The sequence below is a fragment of the Geotrypetes seraphini genome, chromosome 2 (genome assembly GCF_902459505.1).
Source record: "Geotrypetes seraphini chromosome 2, aGeoSer1.1, whole genome shotgun sequence".
NCBI classification, from domain to species: Eukaryota; Metazoa; Chordata; class Amphibia; order Gymnophiona; family Dermophiidae; genus Geotrypetes; species Geotrypetes seraphini.
In genome coordinates, this window is record NC_047085.1 from 366,126,901 (window position 1) to 366,145,131 (window position 18,231).

General features: G+C 40.6%; 1 protein-coding gene across 3 annotated transcripts in view; it reads left to right on the plus strand.

Annotated features, from left to right (window-relative positions):
- The window catches only part of BBS9 (Bardet-Biedl syndrome 9), a 434,574-nt gene that overhangs the window by 97,380 nt on the left and 318,963 nt on the right, over positions 1 to 18,231 (plus strand). For all 3 annotated transcript variants that reach the window (XM_033930592.1, XM_033930593.1, XM_033930591.1), the window contains exon 6: positions 4,342 to 4,516. In XM_033930592.1, coding sequence (XP_033786483.1) covers positions 4,342 to 4,516 — 175 coding nt within the window. The remainder of the gene's footprint in view (positions 1 to 4,341; positions 4,517 to 18,231) is intronic.

The window sequence follows — 18,231 nt, forward strand, 5'->3', positions numbered from 1 at the left end:
CAAGGAATAGCAAGTCAAATGCAAGGCACTAATAAGGAAGACAAAGAAATACCTTGAAAAAATTCCATTGGAAGCTAAAACATACAGTAAAAACTCTTTCAGGTATATTAAAAGCACAAAGCTAGGAAGTGAATTGGTTGGACCGCTAGACAACCGAGGGGTAAAAGGGGCTTTCAGGGAAGACAAGACCATAGCAGAGAGATTAAATGAATCCTTTACTTCAGTCTTCACTGAGGAAGATGTGGGGGAGGTACCAGTGCCAGAAATGGTATTCAGTTCTGATAAACCAGTGAAACCGAAACAAATCTCTGTAACACTGGAAGATGTAATGTGTCAATTTGACAAACTGAATGGTAGCAAATCACTTGGGCCAGATGGAATACATCCCAGAGTGCTAATAGAATTGAAAAATGAACTTACAGAGCTATTGTTAGTAATTTTTCTTTAAAACCCAGCATAGTACCAGAAGACTGGAGGGGCAGCCAATGTGATGCCAATTTATAAAAAGGGTTCCAGAGGTGATCTGGGAAATTATAGACCGGTGAGTCTGACGGTGGTGCTGGACAAAATAGTAGAGCCTATTATAAAGAACAAAATGACATAACATATATGTAATTTATCCAAACAGCACTCAATTTTTATATATAAATGTTCTTGTGAGGATCGCCAATCAAACTCTCACCAAGATATATACCATGCTCCTATTTCCCTGAAAAGAAGACCACAATTAAAAGCTATGGGGCTCATAATCGAAAGAGAAAAATGTCCAAAAACCAGCCTAAGTCAGCACTTGGACGATCATCAGTCAAAAACATCAGTCAAGTGCCGATAATAAAACCGGGTTTTGGACATATTTATAAATGATCTAGGCCTTCATAGTGCCGCTGAACGACCATAGCTAAACGGGGCATGTTAGGAGGAGTGTCGAGGGCGGGACGTGGGCAGGCTTAAATTTAGTCGTACTGCAAGTATAACTGAATGTTATAAAGCACAGGATCGATGGAACTTGGATGTTGTGACTTAGACCATTTAAAACATGGTCTAAGTCACAAAAACCCACCTAAAGTCACCAGATAAGCACTGCAAACACATAATACAGTCCCCCACACACTACCCCAGTGATCACCGACCCCCCCACCCACTAAAAATATTAATCACAACTTGAAAATTGTGCCTCCAGAACATCACTTGGCAGCCTGGCATAGGAAAACCTAGTCATTCTGCATAGAGGCGTCTTAAGCCATCTTAGGGGTGGGTTAGGGATCTATGAAGAGGAGGACCCATACCCATAAGCCTCTGTAATCACTTCATTGATATTGAAACATGTGTACTCCCCTATACACCCCCAAAACCCTGATTACTGGCATATAAGTGGCTCCTGCAGCCATAAGGACTATTGAGATGGTAGATAAGTGAGTCTGGGGGATTCTGGAGGTGGTTTGGGGGGCTCACCACGACCTATAAAGGAGCTGTAGTGAGATGAAGACATAATACCCTTTTTGTGAAGTTCACAGCAGTGCCCTGTAAGGTACCCTACTATTTAGGTGCCATGTCTGGGTGTTCAGTCCATCACTTTGTAGATCCCTCCCACATCCAACAGGGCTTATTCTAGGCATTTTTGACTTGGATGAAAAGTTGGACGAAAATGTGGTATAAAGATGGATGATTTAGCGACTTGGACGAGCAGATCGGCAGGATGTATACTTAGACAATTTTCGAAATGATAAAAAATTTGGACCTATTTTTCGAAAATGTGTCCTAAGCTGTTTTTTACTTTGGACGACTTGCGACTTAGATGTTCCTTTCGATTATGCCCCTCCATGTACCCTTGAAATATGCTAGAGGGGTTGTTAAATAAGAATTGAAAAGTAAAGTTTGTTAGTAAAATTGATTGTGGCTTCAGTGAGGAGGTAGTACATAAAGCCTAGAACAGTGAAAACTTTTGAGCCCGAGTGGTACTTCTGAGGAGCTAGGGATTATATATTGGAGGTGAGGAGTTTGAGATATATACTGAGCTTGGTATACTATATATCTTGGTGAGAGGATAACATATATATAAGCATGAATTAATGAGAGAAAGCCAACATGGATTTTAGAGAAATCTTGCCTCACCTATCTACTTCATTTCTTTGAAGGGGTGAATGAACATGTGGATAAAGGTGATCCTTTTGATATTATGTACTTGGATTTTCTTTTTCTTGAAATTTTTTTATTTAAAGCACACTCAAATACAAACGAAAAGCACATCAGAACAAAGCACTCAACAACGGCTCAAAATGAAGAATAGCAGGCAATGCAGGATATCAATGCGCTCAGTTTCCCAGGAACCCTCCATGAGCCACCCACAGTATGCTATAGAAAACATAAAAATATAAACAAAACTCCCCTCCGTCCCCCTTTGGATTTTCAAAAGGCATTTGACAAAGTACCTCATGAAAGACTTTTGAGCAAATTAGAAAGTCATGGGATAGGAGATAGCATCCTATTATGGATTAAGAACTGGTTGAAACAGAGTAGATTTAAATGCTCAATATTCTGAATGGAGAAGGGTAAACAGTGGGGTTCCCTAAGGGTCTGTGCTGGCACTGCTAGAGATGGGAATAACTAATGAGATAATTACATTTGCTGATGACACAAAGTTGTTCAAAGTTAAAATGCAAGAGGATTGTGAAAAATTGCAAGAGGACCTTGGGAGACTAGGCATTGAAATGGCAGATGACATTTAATGTGAGCAAGTGCAGAATTGTCTCGCTGACATCAAACATTTGATGTCTCAAAACAAACTCCAACTTAATGCTTCTACAGACCTCCTCTGGATCAGAAAGAAAAACTCAAGCTGCACCCGCCCATCACTCTTTTAAGAATCGACTACACTAACAGTAAAGGATCAGGTTCAGATATTAGGAGTAATACTGGACGGCAACCTATTGCTTTCCTGCCATATATTGCAGGTAGTCTCCATCTCATTTTACTATCTCTGACAGCTACGAAAAATCCAATTTTACCTTTCATAACCAGACTTCACACCTTATGTCTTTTTCCTCTCCTTTATGGATTACTGCATCACACTGTTTAACAGTCTGTCAGCAAAGAACTTACATAGCCTGCAATGAGTGCAAAATTCAGCAATCGGCCTTCTAAAAAAATCTCAGTATTCGTGACCCTATCTTTCCAGTACTCTGCTCAGCCCATCGGCTTTCCACTCTGCTCAGCACTCTGGCTGCCCATCGGCAAATGCTGTATTTTTAAGGGTTTCACATTGACCCTCAAAATCTTCCATCACCAAAATATATATCCACCAAACTGTAGCCTTACACACCCAGATGCTCACACTGTTCACAAAATGAGAAATGACTCAGCATTCCCTCTGGATACTTTCTCTACCTGGAAGTGGCATGCAAATGCTTCTACACTCAATTCCTGCCAAAGATGTGGAACCGCTTATCCTCACATATCAAGTCACTGGAAGGCCTGATTGGACATCAGGAAAGTGGTAAAAACCTTCCTTTTCCAATGAAATGATTTCAGACCTGTTGCACCTGTGGACTACAGACCTACCTTCCCTCTCGTCCACTTATCCTAATGGGACCTGTAATCTGTTATCGAGCTTCCCTCCAGACTTGTTCAAATGTATACCCTCCAGTTGTCCCCTCTATATTGCTAAGTTCTCCTGTAGGATAAATGTGTCTCCCCCTTCCTTGTTGATTCCATGTTCCCCCACTGTTACATGTGCTATGTATGTTTTACTTGTAAATATTCTGAGCTTTTTGGGAGAATGGAATATAAATCAAAATAAATATTCTTAAGTTCTCCTAAAATTGCTAGTTATATATCAGGTTATGGTAATGTCTAATTTTTGTTATTATTTTGTAATGTTGGAATTGGTACTGCACAGCTCATAATATTTACTGCCATACTATTGCATACTTTCATAGCTGTCTCCATCAACCTTCTTCTTCAAGGAATGTGAGCCAAAGAAGATATTTCCACCTATCATGCTCTATCTCTCAAGGGTCCCTGGGTGTCCATTTTTTTTTTCTTCTTTCTACAATCATAGAAATAAAATAGTTTGGAGTTGGGGTATCAGAAAAAAACCCTATATCTGAAAATGTTGTCTCACTTCAAAATAACTAAGCCTTTCTTTGCCTAAAGAGACTGTCTGTTAAGTGTTGTGCCCTCATGGAATTGCTTGATGAAAGAGAACTTTTTTTTAGATGAGAATTGCACAGAAGCCTAGGCTATAGCATTTTTACTTATTGTAATGGTAGACTGAACAAACATTTTTCAATTATTGTCTTAAACTTTCACTGTAAAAAATTGTTTGTTTTTGTGTCAATTTAGGCCGAGATTTAATTTGCATACAGTCCATGGATGGGATGCTTATGTTCTTTGAGCAAGAGAGCTATGCTTTTGGCCGATACCTGCCTGGCTTTCTTCTACCTGGCCCATTGAGTTACAGCTCTCGGACAGATTCCTTCATAACAATCTCATCTTGCCGCCAGGTTGAGAGCTACAAGTAAGTATGAATGGGTTTTTGTTTTTTTTTTCAAAATTTTTATTTTAACAAAGAAACATACGAATTAAATACAACAGTCAGAGCACATACAAAACATGTTCAAAACTAAAGATAAGATAGCCATCCGTGGGGTTTCTGCATGGAGACTAAAGAACTCAACAAGACAATTCAAAAACCATCTCCCCATCCCAATCCCACCCTATACCCTCCCCTCACCAACCCTCCCCAGCAATCCAGTAAGTATGAATGTTTTAATGATATTCCTTTTTCTTTATGGACAGTGCAATTAAATAAATGCCTTTTTGTTTAAAATTTTCATTTTTCTTTAAAGGTAGGGTGAAGCATGCTTTGTTTGAAGCCTGGTTAAGACAAATTTGGTTGGTTGGTTTATTTATATATTTTGCACCTAGGTGGAATACACATTGTGCAGCGGCAACTATAAAAGCAAACAGGATGTTAGGATTATTAAAAAAGAGATGGTTAACAAGACTAAGAATGTTAATATGTTATAAAGTGACCTTATCTGGAGTATTGTGCTCAATTCTGGTTTCCTTATCTCAAGAAAAATATAGTGGCGCTAGAAAAGGTTCAAAAAAGAGTGTCCAAGATGATATGGGGGATGGAACTCCTCTCGTATGAGGAAAGACTAAAAAGGTTAGGGCTCTTCAGCTTGGAAAAGAGACGGCTGAGGGGAGATATGATTGAAGTCTACAAAATCCTGAGTGGAGTAGAACAGGTACAAGTGGATCGATTTTCCACTCCGTCAAAAATTACAAAGACTAGGGGACACTCGATGAAGTTACAGGGAAATACTTTTAAAACCAATAGGAGGAAATATTTTTTCACTCAGAAAATAGTTAAGCTCTGGAATGCATTGCCAGAGGTTGTGGTAAGAGCAGATAGCGTAATTGGTGTTAAGAAAGGTTTGGACAATTTCCTGGAGGAAAAGTCCATAGTATATTATTGAGAAAGACATGGAGGAAGCCACTGCTTGTCTTGGATCGGTAGCATTGCATCTCCTTGGGTTTTGACCAGGTACTGGAGACCTGGATTGACCACCATGAGAACGGACTACTGGGCTTCATGGACCATTGGTCTGACCCTGTAAGGCTATTCTTATGTTCTTATTTAAAGTATGAACAAATGTTTGGCGTTTCTATTTCCTGATGGAAGAGATTCTTCCAGAAAAATAAATCAAAACAGAAAAGGAGTAGAGATGGAAATGAGTGGCGTAAATTCCACTTCACCAGCCCCTACATGTAGGAGGGCAAAGGAAAGGAGGGGACCTCCATTTAGCTCTTCCCATATCTGCTGAGTCAGATTCCCTCTGCTTTTGGGGCTATTCTGCTCAGGCGTGCTGACATCAGGAAGCATGGGTGGCAGTATCAGAAAGGCCAAAGCCTTGTGGCTTAGGGGCAGTGTACTGATACTAATGCTGCTCAAAATAGAGAATGATATGGGGATGGGTACCCATGGTTAACTGTGGGGTGGGGACAGAGCCCACGGGGATAGGGACAAACTTTGTCCCCGTGTCATTCTCTAAAAGCTTGAGACTAGTATCAATATGTAAAAACTTAACACATCTTAAATAATTGACAGCTGAATTCAGTGATTAAAAATAAAAAAAAACCTGCAGAAGCTGCTTTTAGATTTAAATGAACTAGTTAAATGACATAATTTGTGTTTTGTCTGCCTTTGATGTGGATACAAGTGTCTTGTCTACTGATCAGACTCCTACCACTTGCAATATGTGCCCAGCTGCTCAAGTATCTTACCGCAACAGATTCACCCATTGTTGCTGGCATCAAGGAACATTTCCAACATTTAATAGACACTTATTTTCCTGTTCAACCACTATACAGGGCCTCTTCTGTTAAACCGTGCTAGCAGTTTCTAGCGCATGGAGCCACGCTGAATGGCCTGCGCTGCTCTCGACGCTCATAGAGTTCCTATGAGCGTCGGGAGCAGCGTGGGCCATTCAGCGCAGCTCTCTGCGCTAAAAACTGCTAGCGCAGTTTAATAGAAGAGAGGGGCAGTGTAGGTTCTCTTCTACACCTATGTTTGAAAGACAATTAATTTTATTTTAAAATGTCTCTCCTGCCTACCACCTAAGTGGGTAATAGTATTACATACACAATTTATTCATAGGACAGAGAACAATAACAATTCTTCACATTAACAAATAACAAATATCTTCTTATGTAGAGAACTCATCAACAGAGCAACAATTCATCCCTCCTACCTTGATAAATTATGAGCAGTTTTTCCAAGCTCTCCACATTTCTTGGCCATAAATGACCTAGTTCAGTCACAAAACTCCTTCACAAATAAATGAGTCTTGAGCAGTCACCTAAATTGTTCCATATTCTTACAGAAACATACTTGTCTACTACTACTATTAATTATTTCTATAGTGTTACCAGATGTACGCAGCACTTTTACAGAGTCACTAAGAATAAGAAAACAGTCCTTGCTCGAAAGTGCTTACAATCTAAACAGCCAAGACAGACAAACAGGATGTTATGTATACAGTTAAGGTTAAGTATACGGTTAATCAGCTGGCTGGGTTGGAGGGCAGAGAAGTAGGGTTAAGGATTGAAGGCTATATCAAAAAGGTGAGTTTTCAGTCTGCTTTTAAACAAGGAAAAGGAAGGGTCTTGACGGACAAACTCGGGTAATTTATTCCAGGCATAGGGGGCAGCTAGATGAAAGGAACGAAGTCTGGAATTGGCAGTGGAGGAGAAGGGTAAAGCTAAGAGCGGCTTATTGGTTTATGTACACTGTCCATTCACATTTTAAGTATAGCATCTTCATTTCATCACAAATGGCTCTTTTGGGGGTTTTATCTATGCTTCTTTTAATCAGTTTCTGCTTTATGATATCAGTTTTATTTGGTTACATGTTTTATTTTGGAATATGTTTTATTCAATCATTTTATTGGTTTATGTATACTTTCTATTTATGTTTTAAGTATGGCATGGGACCCACTATTCTGTAAATAGTGGTTCATTTGTACGCAACAATCTGTTTGTTAGTTCAAAATAAAATTTGCCTGTATCATATAATAGATTAGACAGAAAATACATATTTCTGCAGTACCCTTTGCTGGAAAGATGCTGAGAACGGAAATCACTAATGCCAAAAGAAGTTCAAAAAATGCCATATCACAAAAAAGATAAAAAATGAAATAGAGTCCTTACTGTGTGCAGTCGAGCAGCAACATTCAGAGCACTATGAAAGTGAAAAAGGCGTGAGCCGCGCCAGTGCTTTATAACAAAAAAAAAAAAAAAGAGGGGGTCATGTGACCACAGCATTCAGAGCACTTTGAAAGTGAAAGGAAAAATGGTGCGATTGCCGCGAGTGTTTTAAAACAAGGAAAAAGAGATCATATGACCAGACTAAAATATGGGAAAAAATGTATGCAGGTCAGGCATAGAAGCTTAAAGACGATTCTCTGTTCTATTTGAAGCCAGTGGAGTGAGATAAGAACCAGGGTTATAAGGGCATTTTTCACTGTTTTGGTGTTGATACGTGCAGTGGCATTTTGGGCAACTTGCAGGGCTCTCAGATGCCGCTTCGAGATCCTACTAAAAGGCTGTTACAGTAGTCAAAACAGAGAAAAATGAGAGCTTGAACTACTGAGCAAACATTGGGGAAGGACATCTGGCAGCTTTTAGTTTGTGGAAAACCATGGAAACTACCCTGGAGATTTGGTATTTCATGAAGTCAAGAATTACTCCAAGACTGCACATTGTATCAACTATTGCAATAAGGAAATTGTTGATCCTAAGGGATCTTGGTATATAAGAAGGGTGATCAGATAGCAATAGGGTGCAAGTTTTGATGATATTGAGCTTCATGAAATTGTCATGTAGCCAGTGTTCTATCAGTTGCAGGTACGATTGTAACTCAATAATTGTATCATCAATTTTATGTTTGATCTTACTTTAATTGAAAAATTGGTATAAAAAACCCTTTTGTATCCAGCATCAGGATAGCACCTGCAATGTGAATCTAACCTTATAATTTTCAAAAACTGAATAAGTTGGATTTCAGTACGGGCTCAATCATCCCTACGAATGACCAAAAGCCCCGAGCAGGTATTCATAGGTGACTAGCACCAGACCGAAAGGTCTAAATAAACCCTGCCCTGTACATCATGGTTACCCTTATTTCAAAACATTTGGCTGATACCATTACATAAATATATAAATATAAAGGGCAGATGCGCATCCAGCGTAGGAAGAAAAGGGGAAAATGTAAGGTGTATTTGAAATTTTTGATCTTAACCAGGAATTGAATGTTGTCGGCATAGAGACAGTAGATGGTACTAAGGCTCTTAAGGAGGCTACAAAATAGCAAGAGAAAATTGAATAGAACAAACAAGAGGAAGGAACCTTGTGGAACACCACTGATAAATGTTTCTGCAGATCTATTTTGGGAGAGAAAAACAGAGTAGGATCAGTTAGAAAGAAAAGATTGAAACAATTTTCACATTGTGTCTGATAGACCATTGGAAAGAAGTCTATTTAGCAGCACTTTATGGCTATATGCTGGGGATATTCAGTTGTCTGACTGTTTAGGGCTATTGCAGCTTATATCACATTAGCAGTGGCCAGAGGTCACATTATCCTGTGAATCTTTTTAATTTTCCTGGTTTTTGAGAATGTAAAGAGCCCTTACTTTCAGGAGGAGTAGTCAGTGGTCCTTGGTCTCCAAGGACTGAGGTCCTTTTCTCCAGTGTTTAGATTCCCATTTTCTTGCTTAATTGGGAATGATTCTTCAGAATGTCCTAAGCCCCAGGGCAGTGGACTTGCACAGGATTCTTTGGCCCCAGTTCAATTTTAGTGTTTTTCTGACTCCGATGTGGTAAAGAGGACCATCAGAGTACTGGTTGTAGACCTTCATCATCTTGGCCTCTGAGTTCTAGCATAGAAGGGAGAGACTTCAGTGATGTAGCAGAGTTCCACTTAGGTTTCATTTCCTCTAGTCAGTTGCCCATGGTAGAGGCCAGTAACAGTACAAACTTTAGGCTTTTCACATATTTTTGGTCTTTAGACACTGAAGTCCATACACTTATGGTCACAGCCTTTATAGTTGAGGTCCTTGAATTCTCAATGGTAGTCGGTAGGTGAGCTCAAAAGAAGCAAACACCAACGAGACTGGAAGTCCCAAATGAAAACAGCAGAGACAGAACAATTGGTAAAGGAGCCGACAAGAGACAACGCCACCCTGGACTTGGTACTAAATGGCCTCACGGGACCGACAAAAGAAGTAGAAGTTACGGTACCGCTGGGGACGAGCGATCACAATGTGATCAACTTTAAGCTTGACATCGGGAATAGAAAACGTGCCAAAACCTTAACCAAAACCTTTAACTTTAAAAAGGGCAAATACGATTGCATGAGAGCCATGGTGAAACAACGACTCAAGAAAAAGGTGGACAAACTTGAAACGGTAGACCAGGCATGGTCCCTACTGAAAAATACTATCACAGAAGCACAAAATCTCCACATTCCAAGGATCTCCAAAGAGGGGAGAACAAAAGGTAAGGGAGAACCGGCATGGCTTACCGGACAGGTGAGGGTAGCCATAAAAGAAAAGAAGGACTCTTTCAAAAAATGGAAACACATGAAAACAACCGAAGCATGGAAAATACATAAAGATGATCAAAAGAAATGTCACAAGGCGGTGAGGGATGCCAAAAAGGACTATGAGGAAAAAATAGCGCAAGAAGCCAAAAACTTCAAACCCTTCTTTAGATACGTGAAAGGGAAAACCCGCAAAAGAGGCGGTGGGACCCCTGGACGACCAGGGAAGAAAAGGGTACATCAAGGAAGATAAACAAATTGCTGACAAACTAAATTCCTTCTTTGCATCCGTCTTTACGGAGGAGGATACCGCTAAAATACCAGAAGCAGTGAAAGTGTTTAGTGGAGTAATAGAAGACAGCCTCACCACAGTTGAAGTGGAGTTGGACCAGATATACTACCAGATCGACAAACTTAAAAGTGACAAATCCCCTGGACCGGATGGAATTCACCCGAGAGTTTTAAAGGAATTGAAGGTTGAAATCGGAGAGCTATTGCAGAAACTTGCCAATCTGACAATCAGAACTGGACAGATACCAGAGGACTGGAAGATAGCGAATGTCACGCCAATTTTCAAAAAAGGATCGAGAGGGGAACCGGGCAACTACAGACCTGTGAGTCTTACGTCTGTCCCTGGAAAGATGGTTGAAGCACTGATCAAGGATAGCATAGTCCGGCACCTAGATACACACGACTTGATGAAACCCAGTCAACATGGGTTCAGGAAAGGGAAATCATGTTTAACGAATTTACTTCAATTTTTCGAGACCGTGAACAAGCAAATTGATAGTGGAATGCCGGTGGACATAATATATTTGGACTTCCAAAAAGCATTCGACAAAGTTCCACATGAAAGGCTTCTCAGGAAACTACAAAGCCATGGAATAGAGGGAGATATACAAAGGTGGATAGGCAAATGGTTGGAAAACAGAAAGCAGAGAGTGGGCATAAATGGAAAGTTCTCAGACTGGGAGAAAGTGACTAGTGGTGTGCCCCAGGGCTCAGTACTTGGGCCGATCCTATTTAATATTTATATCAATGACCTGGAAGACGGAATATCCAGTGAGATCATTAAATTTGCAGACGACACAAAGCTATGCCGGGCAATCAGATCGCAGGAGGATAGCGAGGAACTCCAGAACGACTTGTATCAGTTAGAGAAATGGGCAGATCAATGGCAGATGAAGTTCAACGTGGAGAAATGCAAAGTAATGCATTTAGGTAGTAAGAATAAGGAATACGAGTATAGAATGTCAGGCGCAACTCTGGGTAAGAGCGAACAAGAAAAGGACCTGGGTGTACTGATAGATAGGACCCTGAAGCCGTCGGCACAATGTGCGGCAGCGGCAAAGAAAGCAAACAGAATGTTAGGCATGATAAAGAAAGGAATCACGAGTAGATCGGAGAAAGTCATAATACCGCTTTATAGAGCAATGGTCAGACCACACTTGGAATACTGTGTCCAACATTGGTCTCCCAACCTAAAGAAGGATATAAAACTGTTGGAGAGGGTGCAGAGACGAGCAACGAAGTTAATAAGAGGTATGGAGAACTTGGAATATGAGGAACGACTCAAGAAACTGGGACTGTTCTCCCTTGAGAAGAGGAGGCTGCGAGGGGACATGATCGAGACGTTCAAAATGCTGAAAGGCATCGATAAAATAGAGCAGGAAAATAAATTATTTACATTGTCCAACACGACACGGACAAGAGGACATGGTTTAAAGCTAAGGGGGGACAAGTCCAGGACAAATGTCAGGAAGTTCTGTTTTACGCAGCGAGTGGTAGACGCCTGGAATGCTCTCCCAAAGGAGGTTATTAAGGAATCCACTGTGCTGGGATTCAAAGGCAAATTAGATGCACATCTCCTTATGAGAGGCATAGAGGGATATGGGTGACTAAAACTACATCAGGTGTATACCTGACTGGGCCTCCGCGTGTGCGGATCGCCGGACTCGATGGACCATGGGTCTGATCCGGAGATGGCAGTTCTTATGTTCTTATGTTCTTAACAAAAAAACCAACAAAAAAGAAATTTAAAAGAAAAATCAACAAAAGCAAAATAAGGGAGAACAAAGGCAAAAGGATAAGGGAGACAGTACAGAAGATGACCTAACTGGACGCCATCTTGTTGGAATATTCATTTCTATCTCTATCTCTACCTCTGTCTTTATATTTTTATCTTTACTTTTCATAAATTGTTTCTTCAGGTACTTTAGTTAGATTGTGAGCCTTTGGGACAGTTAGGGAATTTCCAAGTACCTATCTTATTTATTTTTATTTATTGTATCTTTTAATGCATCATTTTTGTAAACTGCTTAGAAACCTCACGGTTATTAGCAGTATATAAGAATTAAATTAAATTAATCAAATCTACAGTACATTATGCCTGACATTAGTTTCAGGTGAATACCTAACAGGCTTATATGATTTGTTGAGGCTCTAGGGCAGAGGTTGGCAATCTTGTTCTTTGGGGGCTGCAACCCAATCAGGTTTTCAGCATTTGCCTAATGAATATGCACAGTCTCCATTGTATGCAAATAGATCTCATTGTGGAAATCCTGAGAACTCAATTGGGATGTATCCCTTGAGTACAAAGTTTTCTCACCGCTTTTGTAGGGCTTCCATAAATAGTTCTTTGTTGAACAGAGCTTTGGAATAGGTTTGCTTGAATGTTTACCTTGTGCCTTTGGCTTGCACAGCAAAAATCATAAATTCTTGCTAAAACCTCATTATAAATATAATCAAAATATAATAAATCTGCGCCAAAAAAGAGCTCATATGTTAAATTCCACAACAATATGAACCATTTACAAAAAAGCCTACCTTTCGATTTCTAGATTTAACCCTGAAGAGGTCAATGTTTCCCATTTATAAATAAAGGCTTGTTCACACTAACAATCTATGTGCTAAACCCCTTTCCCTATGAGGGAGTGTTTCAAATACAGGATTTCAAATCCTGTATTGTATGCGTTTCTTCTTCCAATGTCAAGTTCGAGGAGCAAGCTGATTCCTTGTGGCACTGATTTGCAGAACAATGTTCAATAATATGTCTTCATTTTTCTCATTTTCCCCAATATACTTTAGAGAGAAAGAACTCTTTCATTAAATTTAAAACTGATATAAAGACCTTTCATTTAAAGATGCATTCTCGTGGACCAATCACCCCCTTATTAGATCAGGGGTTGGATCGCAAGTGTGGTGGAATGTCTTGGAGAGCACTTCTGTAATAGCATCCTTTTTTACTTTCTCTAACTTTCCTGTCTTAATAGAATTATTTTCATTGATTCTATATTATAAGTTTTATGCATATGTGTAAACTACTCAGATGGTTCCCGATGGGTGGTATAAAGAAACTTGAAGGACATTGTATTACATAGATGACACCTTCAGATTCAGAGTTCTTACAAATATACAATTTCTGCTTCGGTGGCAATCTAAGATGCTGAAATATAGATATCTCCATTGTGTGTCAACAAACCACACATTTTCTACATTATTTAAGCCCTCCATTGTATAAAGAAGTTCTGACTCTATTGGGGAGATGAGTGTGCACCAAGTAATCTTTCAAATCTCTTCTCCTCTGAAAGGCACATTTAGGTAGCTCTTGAAAAACAGAATATACTTGCAAAACTTTCCAATGTTTACAAATATATTTTTAAGAGGAGACGCTTCAGGGGACTAAGGTAACACACAATCATTTTTAGAAGAAGCTGTTAACGTGAAGAAAGTAATCGATCACAGTCTACAACCTTTGCTCGCTTAAAAGCCTTTTTAATGACTGAATAAGGATATCCCTTCCCCAAACACTGTTTTGTTAAATGCTCAGCCTGCTCCAAAAATTCAGTTGTCGAAGAGCAAATGTATTTAAAGTGCAGAAACTAACCTACAGGAATACCTAAATATCTCAGATGAAAACTTTCATAATTCAATAAACTACAGTATTCCTATCCTTAGGCTTCCTAAACAGTCTTGTGTGTAACCTTGAATCCCCCTTAAAAAGACAGATTAAAAAAAAAAAGAAATGCTCTTCAATAACTTCTGGGGAGTGAGCAGCAAATGTCTATCCTGGGCCTTGCTCCATCTAAAGAAGTCCCTCAAATACTCTTCAGGACCTATTAAAATAAACAAAATATCATCCATAAAGCTCAGTCAAGGGCAATAGAAGACCAAAAATCTTAGGTGTAAACAAACTTCTCTTCAAACTCGGTGCCCATCCACAACATCCACTATTTCTCCTCCCTAAGACATTCCACATCTCTGTCCCAGGCTTCCTTTGAATTCAGACACAGTCTTTGTCTCCACCACCTTTACCGGGAGCCTATTCCGTGCATCTACCACCCTTTCTGTAAAAAAGTATTTTCTTAGTTTACTCTTGAGCCTATTACCTTTTAACTTCATCCTATGACCTCTCATTCGAGAGCTTCCTTTCAAATGAAAGAGACTCATCTCATGCACATTTATGCCATGTAAGTATTTAAATGTCTTTATCATATCTCCCCTATCCCACCTTTCTTCCAAAGTATACATATTGAGATCTTTAAGTCTGTCCCCATACATCTTAAGGCGAAGACCACTAACCATTTTAGTAGCCTTCCTTTGGACCGACTCCATCCTGTTTATAGGTTTTTGAAGATACGGTCTCCAGAATTGTGCACAATTTTCTAAATGAGGTCTCACCAGAGTCTTATACAGGGGCATCAATACCTCCTTTTTCCTACTTGGCCGTACTTCTTCTTAGGCACCCTAGCGTTCTTCTAGCTTTTGCCGTTTCAACCTGTTTGGCCACTTTAAGATCCTCACATACTAACACTCCCAAGTCCTGCACTTTCATGTACAAAAGTTCTTCACCCTCTAAACTTTGGGTTTTTGCAGCCCAAATGCATGACCTAACATTTCTTAGCATTAAATCTTCCTCATCTTGTTCATACCATCCTGGGTGTCTACTCTATTGCAGATTTTGGTATCCTCAAAGAGGCAAATTGCTTACAAAAATGTTAAAAACTGAACTTAGAGGTACACCACTGTTAACATCCCTTTCCTCAGATCTCTATTGACCACTACCCTCTTATCACCTTTCTCTCAACCCATTCCTGGCCCAGTCCACCACTTTGGGGCCCATCCTCAGGACACCCAGTTTATTTAGTAGACATCTTCTGTGGAACCACTGTCAAAGGCTTTGCTAAAATCTAAATACACCACATCTAGCGCACTCACCCAGTCAAATAAATTGATCAGATTTGTCTGACAAGATCTGCCTCTAGTGAATTCATGTTGCCTTGGGTCCTGTAATCCACTGAATTTCAGAAACTTCACTATGTTTGCCTGGAACAGGCTTCTAGAGTCAATAAGTCATGCTCCACCTCTAGTAGTATTCAAATCCAAGCTAAAAGCCCACTTTTTTGAAGCTGCTTTCAGCTTTTAATTCCCACTCACTGTCAGTTACCTTTACCCATTGTAGCATTCCTTATACCAGAAACTCATCAAATTAGATTGTAAGCTCTTATGAGCAGGGACTATCTATTGAATGTTAAATGTACAGCACTGCATATACCTTTCCGCACTATGGAAATGATAAATAGTAGTAGTAGTCTTTGTTTCCATTAATTTACTTACCACAGAAATCAGATTTACCAGCGTGCAGTTCCCTATTTCTTCCTTACTTCCACTTTTATGGAGAGGGACCTTATTCACCCTTCTCCAGTCCTCTGGTACCACTCTCGATTCTAGAGAAGCATTGAAGAAGTCAGCCAGCGGAGCCGCAAGAACTTCCCTAAGTTCCTTCAGTACTCTGGGATGCACACCATCCCGGCTTTGTCCAGCTTCAGTTTAACCAGTTCCTCATGAACACAATCCTCTGAAAATTGATCAGGGTCTACCACACCTCTATTACTATTTGCGTACTTCTGTGGTCCTGCTCCTGACGCTTCAACTGTGAGCACAGAACAGAAATATTTGTTAAGCAATTCAGCTTTATCAGCTTTTATATATATTTCACTCTTTCACCTTTGAGTCTCCCAGTGCCACTTTTGCACTTCTTCCTAGCACTAATATATCTGTTTTATCATGTCAGCTATTTTTTCTTCCATTTGTATCTTTGCTTTCCTGACTACTTGACCAGCTTCTCTTAATTTTTCCAGATATTTTAGCCTGTCTTCCTCTTTCTGCGATCTTTTGTAGTTTATGAAAGCTAACCTCTTTTTTCTTACCTTGTCATCTACTACTGTAGTTTTGAGGACCAAAGCGACCTTCTTTTCTTCTTATTTTTACTTACTATCTTTACAAAATGGTTTGTTGCCCTTACAATACACTTCCTCCTCCGAATCTGCGGTTTCAGCATCCGCGGATTCGGTTATTCGTGATTTTTTTTTTAGGGGGGGGAAGCTGCATTTCGGATATTTCTTGCCTCCCTCTCGCCTTCCCCCGGCATCCTGGCCTGGTCTAGCGCAGTGGTTCCCAACCCTGTCGTGGTGGACCACAAGGCCAATCGGGTTTTCAGGATAGCCCTAATCAATATGCATGGAGCAGATTTGCATGCTGTCACTTCCATTATAGGCAAATATCTCTCATGCATATTTATTAGGGCTAGCTTGAAAACCCGATTGGCCTGGTGGTCCTCCAGGACAGGGTTGGGAACCACTGGTCTAGCGGGCTTTCGGGGCAGGAGCGATCTTCCTATGAGAGACTACAGGAGCTCACAGCAACCATTTCCTATTGGCGATCTGCATGGGGCAGGAGCATAGGAAGATTGTTCCTGCCCCGAAAGCCCACTAGACCACCAGGTAAGGTCGGCACAGGCTGCCCAGCCCAGAGAGGAACGATCTTCACTCTGCCCGGCCTGACACCGAAGCGGGGAAAGAGGAGACCGAAGCACCCGCACTGGTCCCTGCAAACACGCTCGGAAGGAGGCGATCCAAGGCGGAGGGTGGGTCAGAGCCGGCACAAAGTTATTCGCGATTTTTCACACTTCACAGTCCGGCTCTTTCCCTAACCCCCGCGAATACCGAGGGAGAAGTGTAGCTCCATTTAGTTTTGCCCACTTTCCTATTTCTTCAAGATGTTCCCATCCAGACAACAATTCCTTGATGTCATCTCCCATCTGAGCAAAGTTTTTTTTTTTTTTTTTTAAAGTCTAGAACCTTTACTTTTGAATGAGCCCTCTCTACACTTGTTCTAATATTAAACCACACCATGCAGTGATCACTGGATGTCAGATGACCACCCACTGTAACATCAGAAACACTTTCCCTATTTGAAAGTACTCTTTCCCCTCCGTATTCGCGGGGGTTCGGTGCAGAGCCGGCCCGCAAATATTAAAAAACTGCAAATAATATTCGGGCTGGTTCTGCCCCTAACCCCATCTTTCCTCGGCTATTTTAAGCTCTGAAAGCCCCCCTTAAGCCTTACCTCTGGTGGTCTAGCGGGTTTTTGGGGCAGGATCAATTTTCCTATGCTCCTGCCCCATGCAGATCGCTTACAGGAAATGGCTGCCTTGAGCTCCCGTAGTCTCTCGAGCCATTTCCTATTAGCGATCTGCATGGGGCAGGAGCGTGGGAAGATCACTCCTGCCCCGAAACCCCGCTAGACCACCAGGTAAGGCTTAAGGGGGGAGGCTTACAGGGCTTAAAATAGCTTGAAAAATGAAAATGTATTTTTTGATCTAAAACCGCAAATACGCAAATCCGTAGATAAAGAATTTGCGAATACAGAGGGGGAAGTGTACTAAGTCTAGTAGGTCCCCATTCCATGTGGGTTTCATTACCAACTGCTGGAACAGTTCTCCTTGTAGAGAATCCAGGAGCTCTCTACTTCTAGAAGATCCCACTATACCCTAATCAACATCTAGCATGTTAAAATCACCTATTAGTAATGCTTCCTCTTTTACAGCTATATTCTGAATGTCTACTATTCACTCTGTCCACTTCTTCTGTCTGTGAAGGTGGCCTGTATATCACACTAATGTAAATAACATTTTACATTCCCTCTTTCCAGATTGACCCATAATGCCTCTCCCTTGCCCTGCAAATCCTGTAATTGTGCGGCTTTAATATTATCTTTAACATATAACGCCATTCCCCCTCATTTTCTTCCTATTTTGTCTTTCCTGAACAGATTATAGCCCGG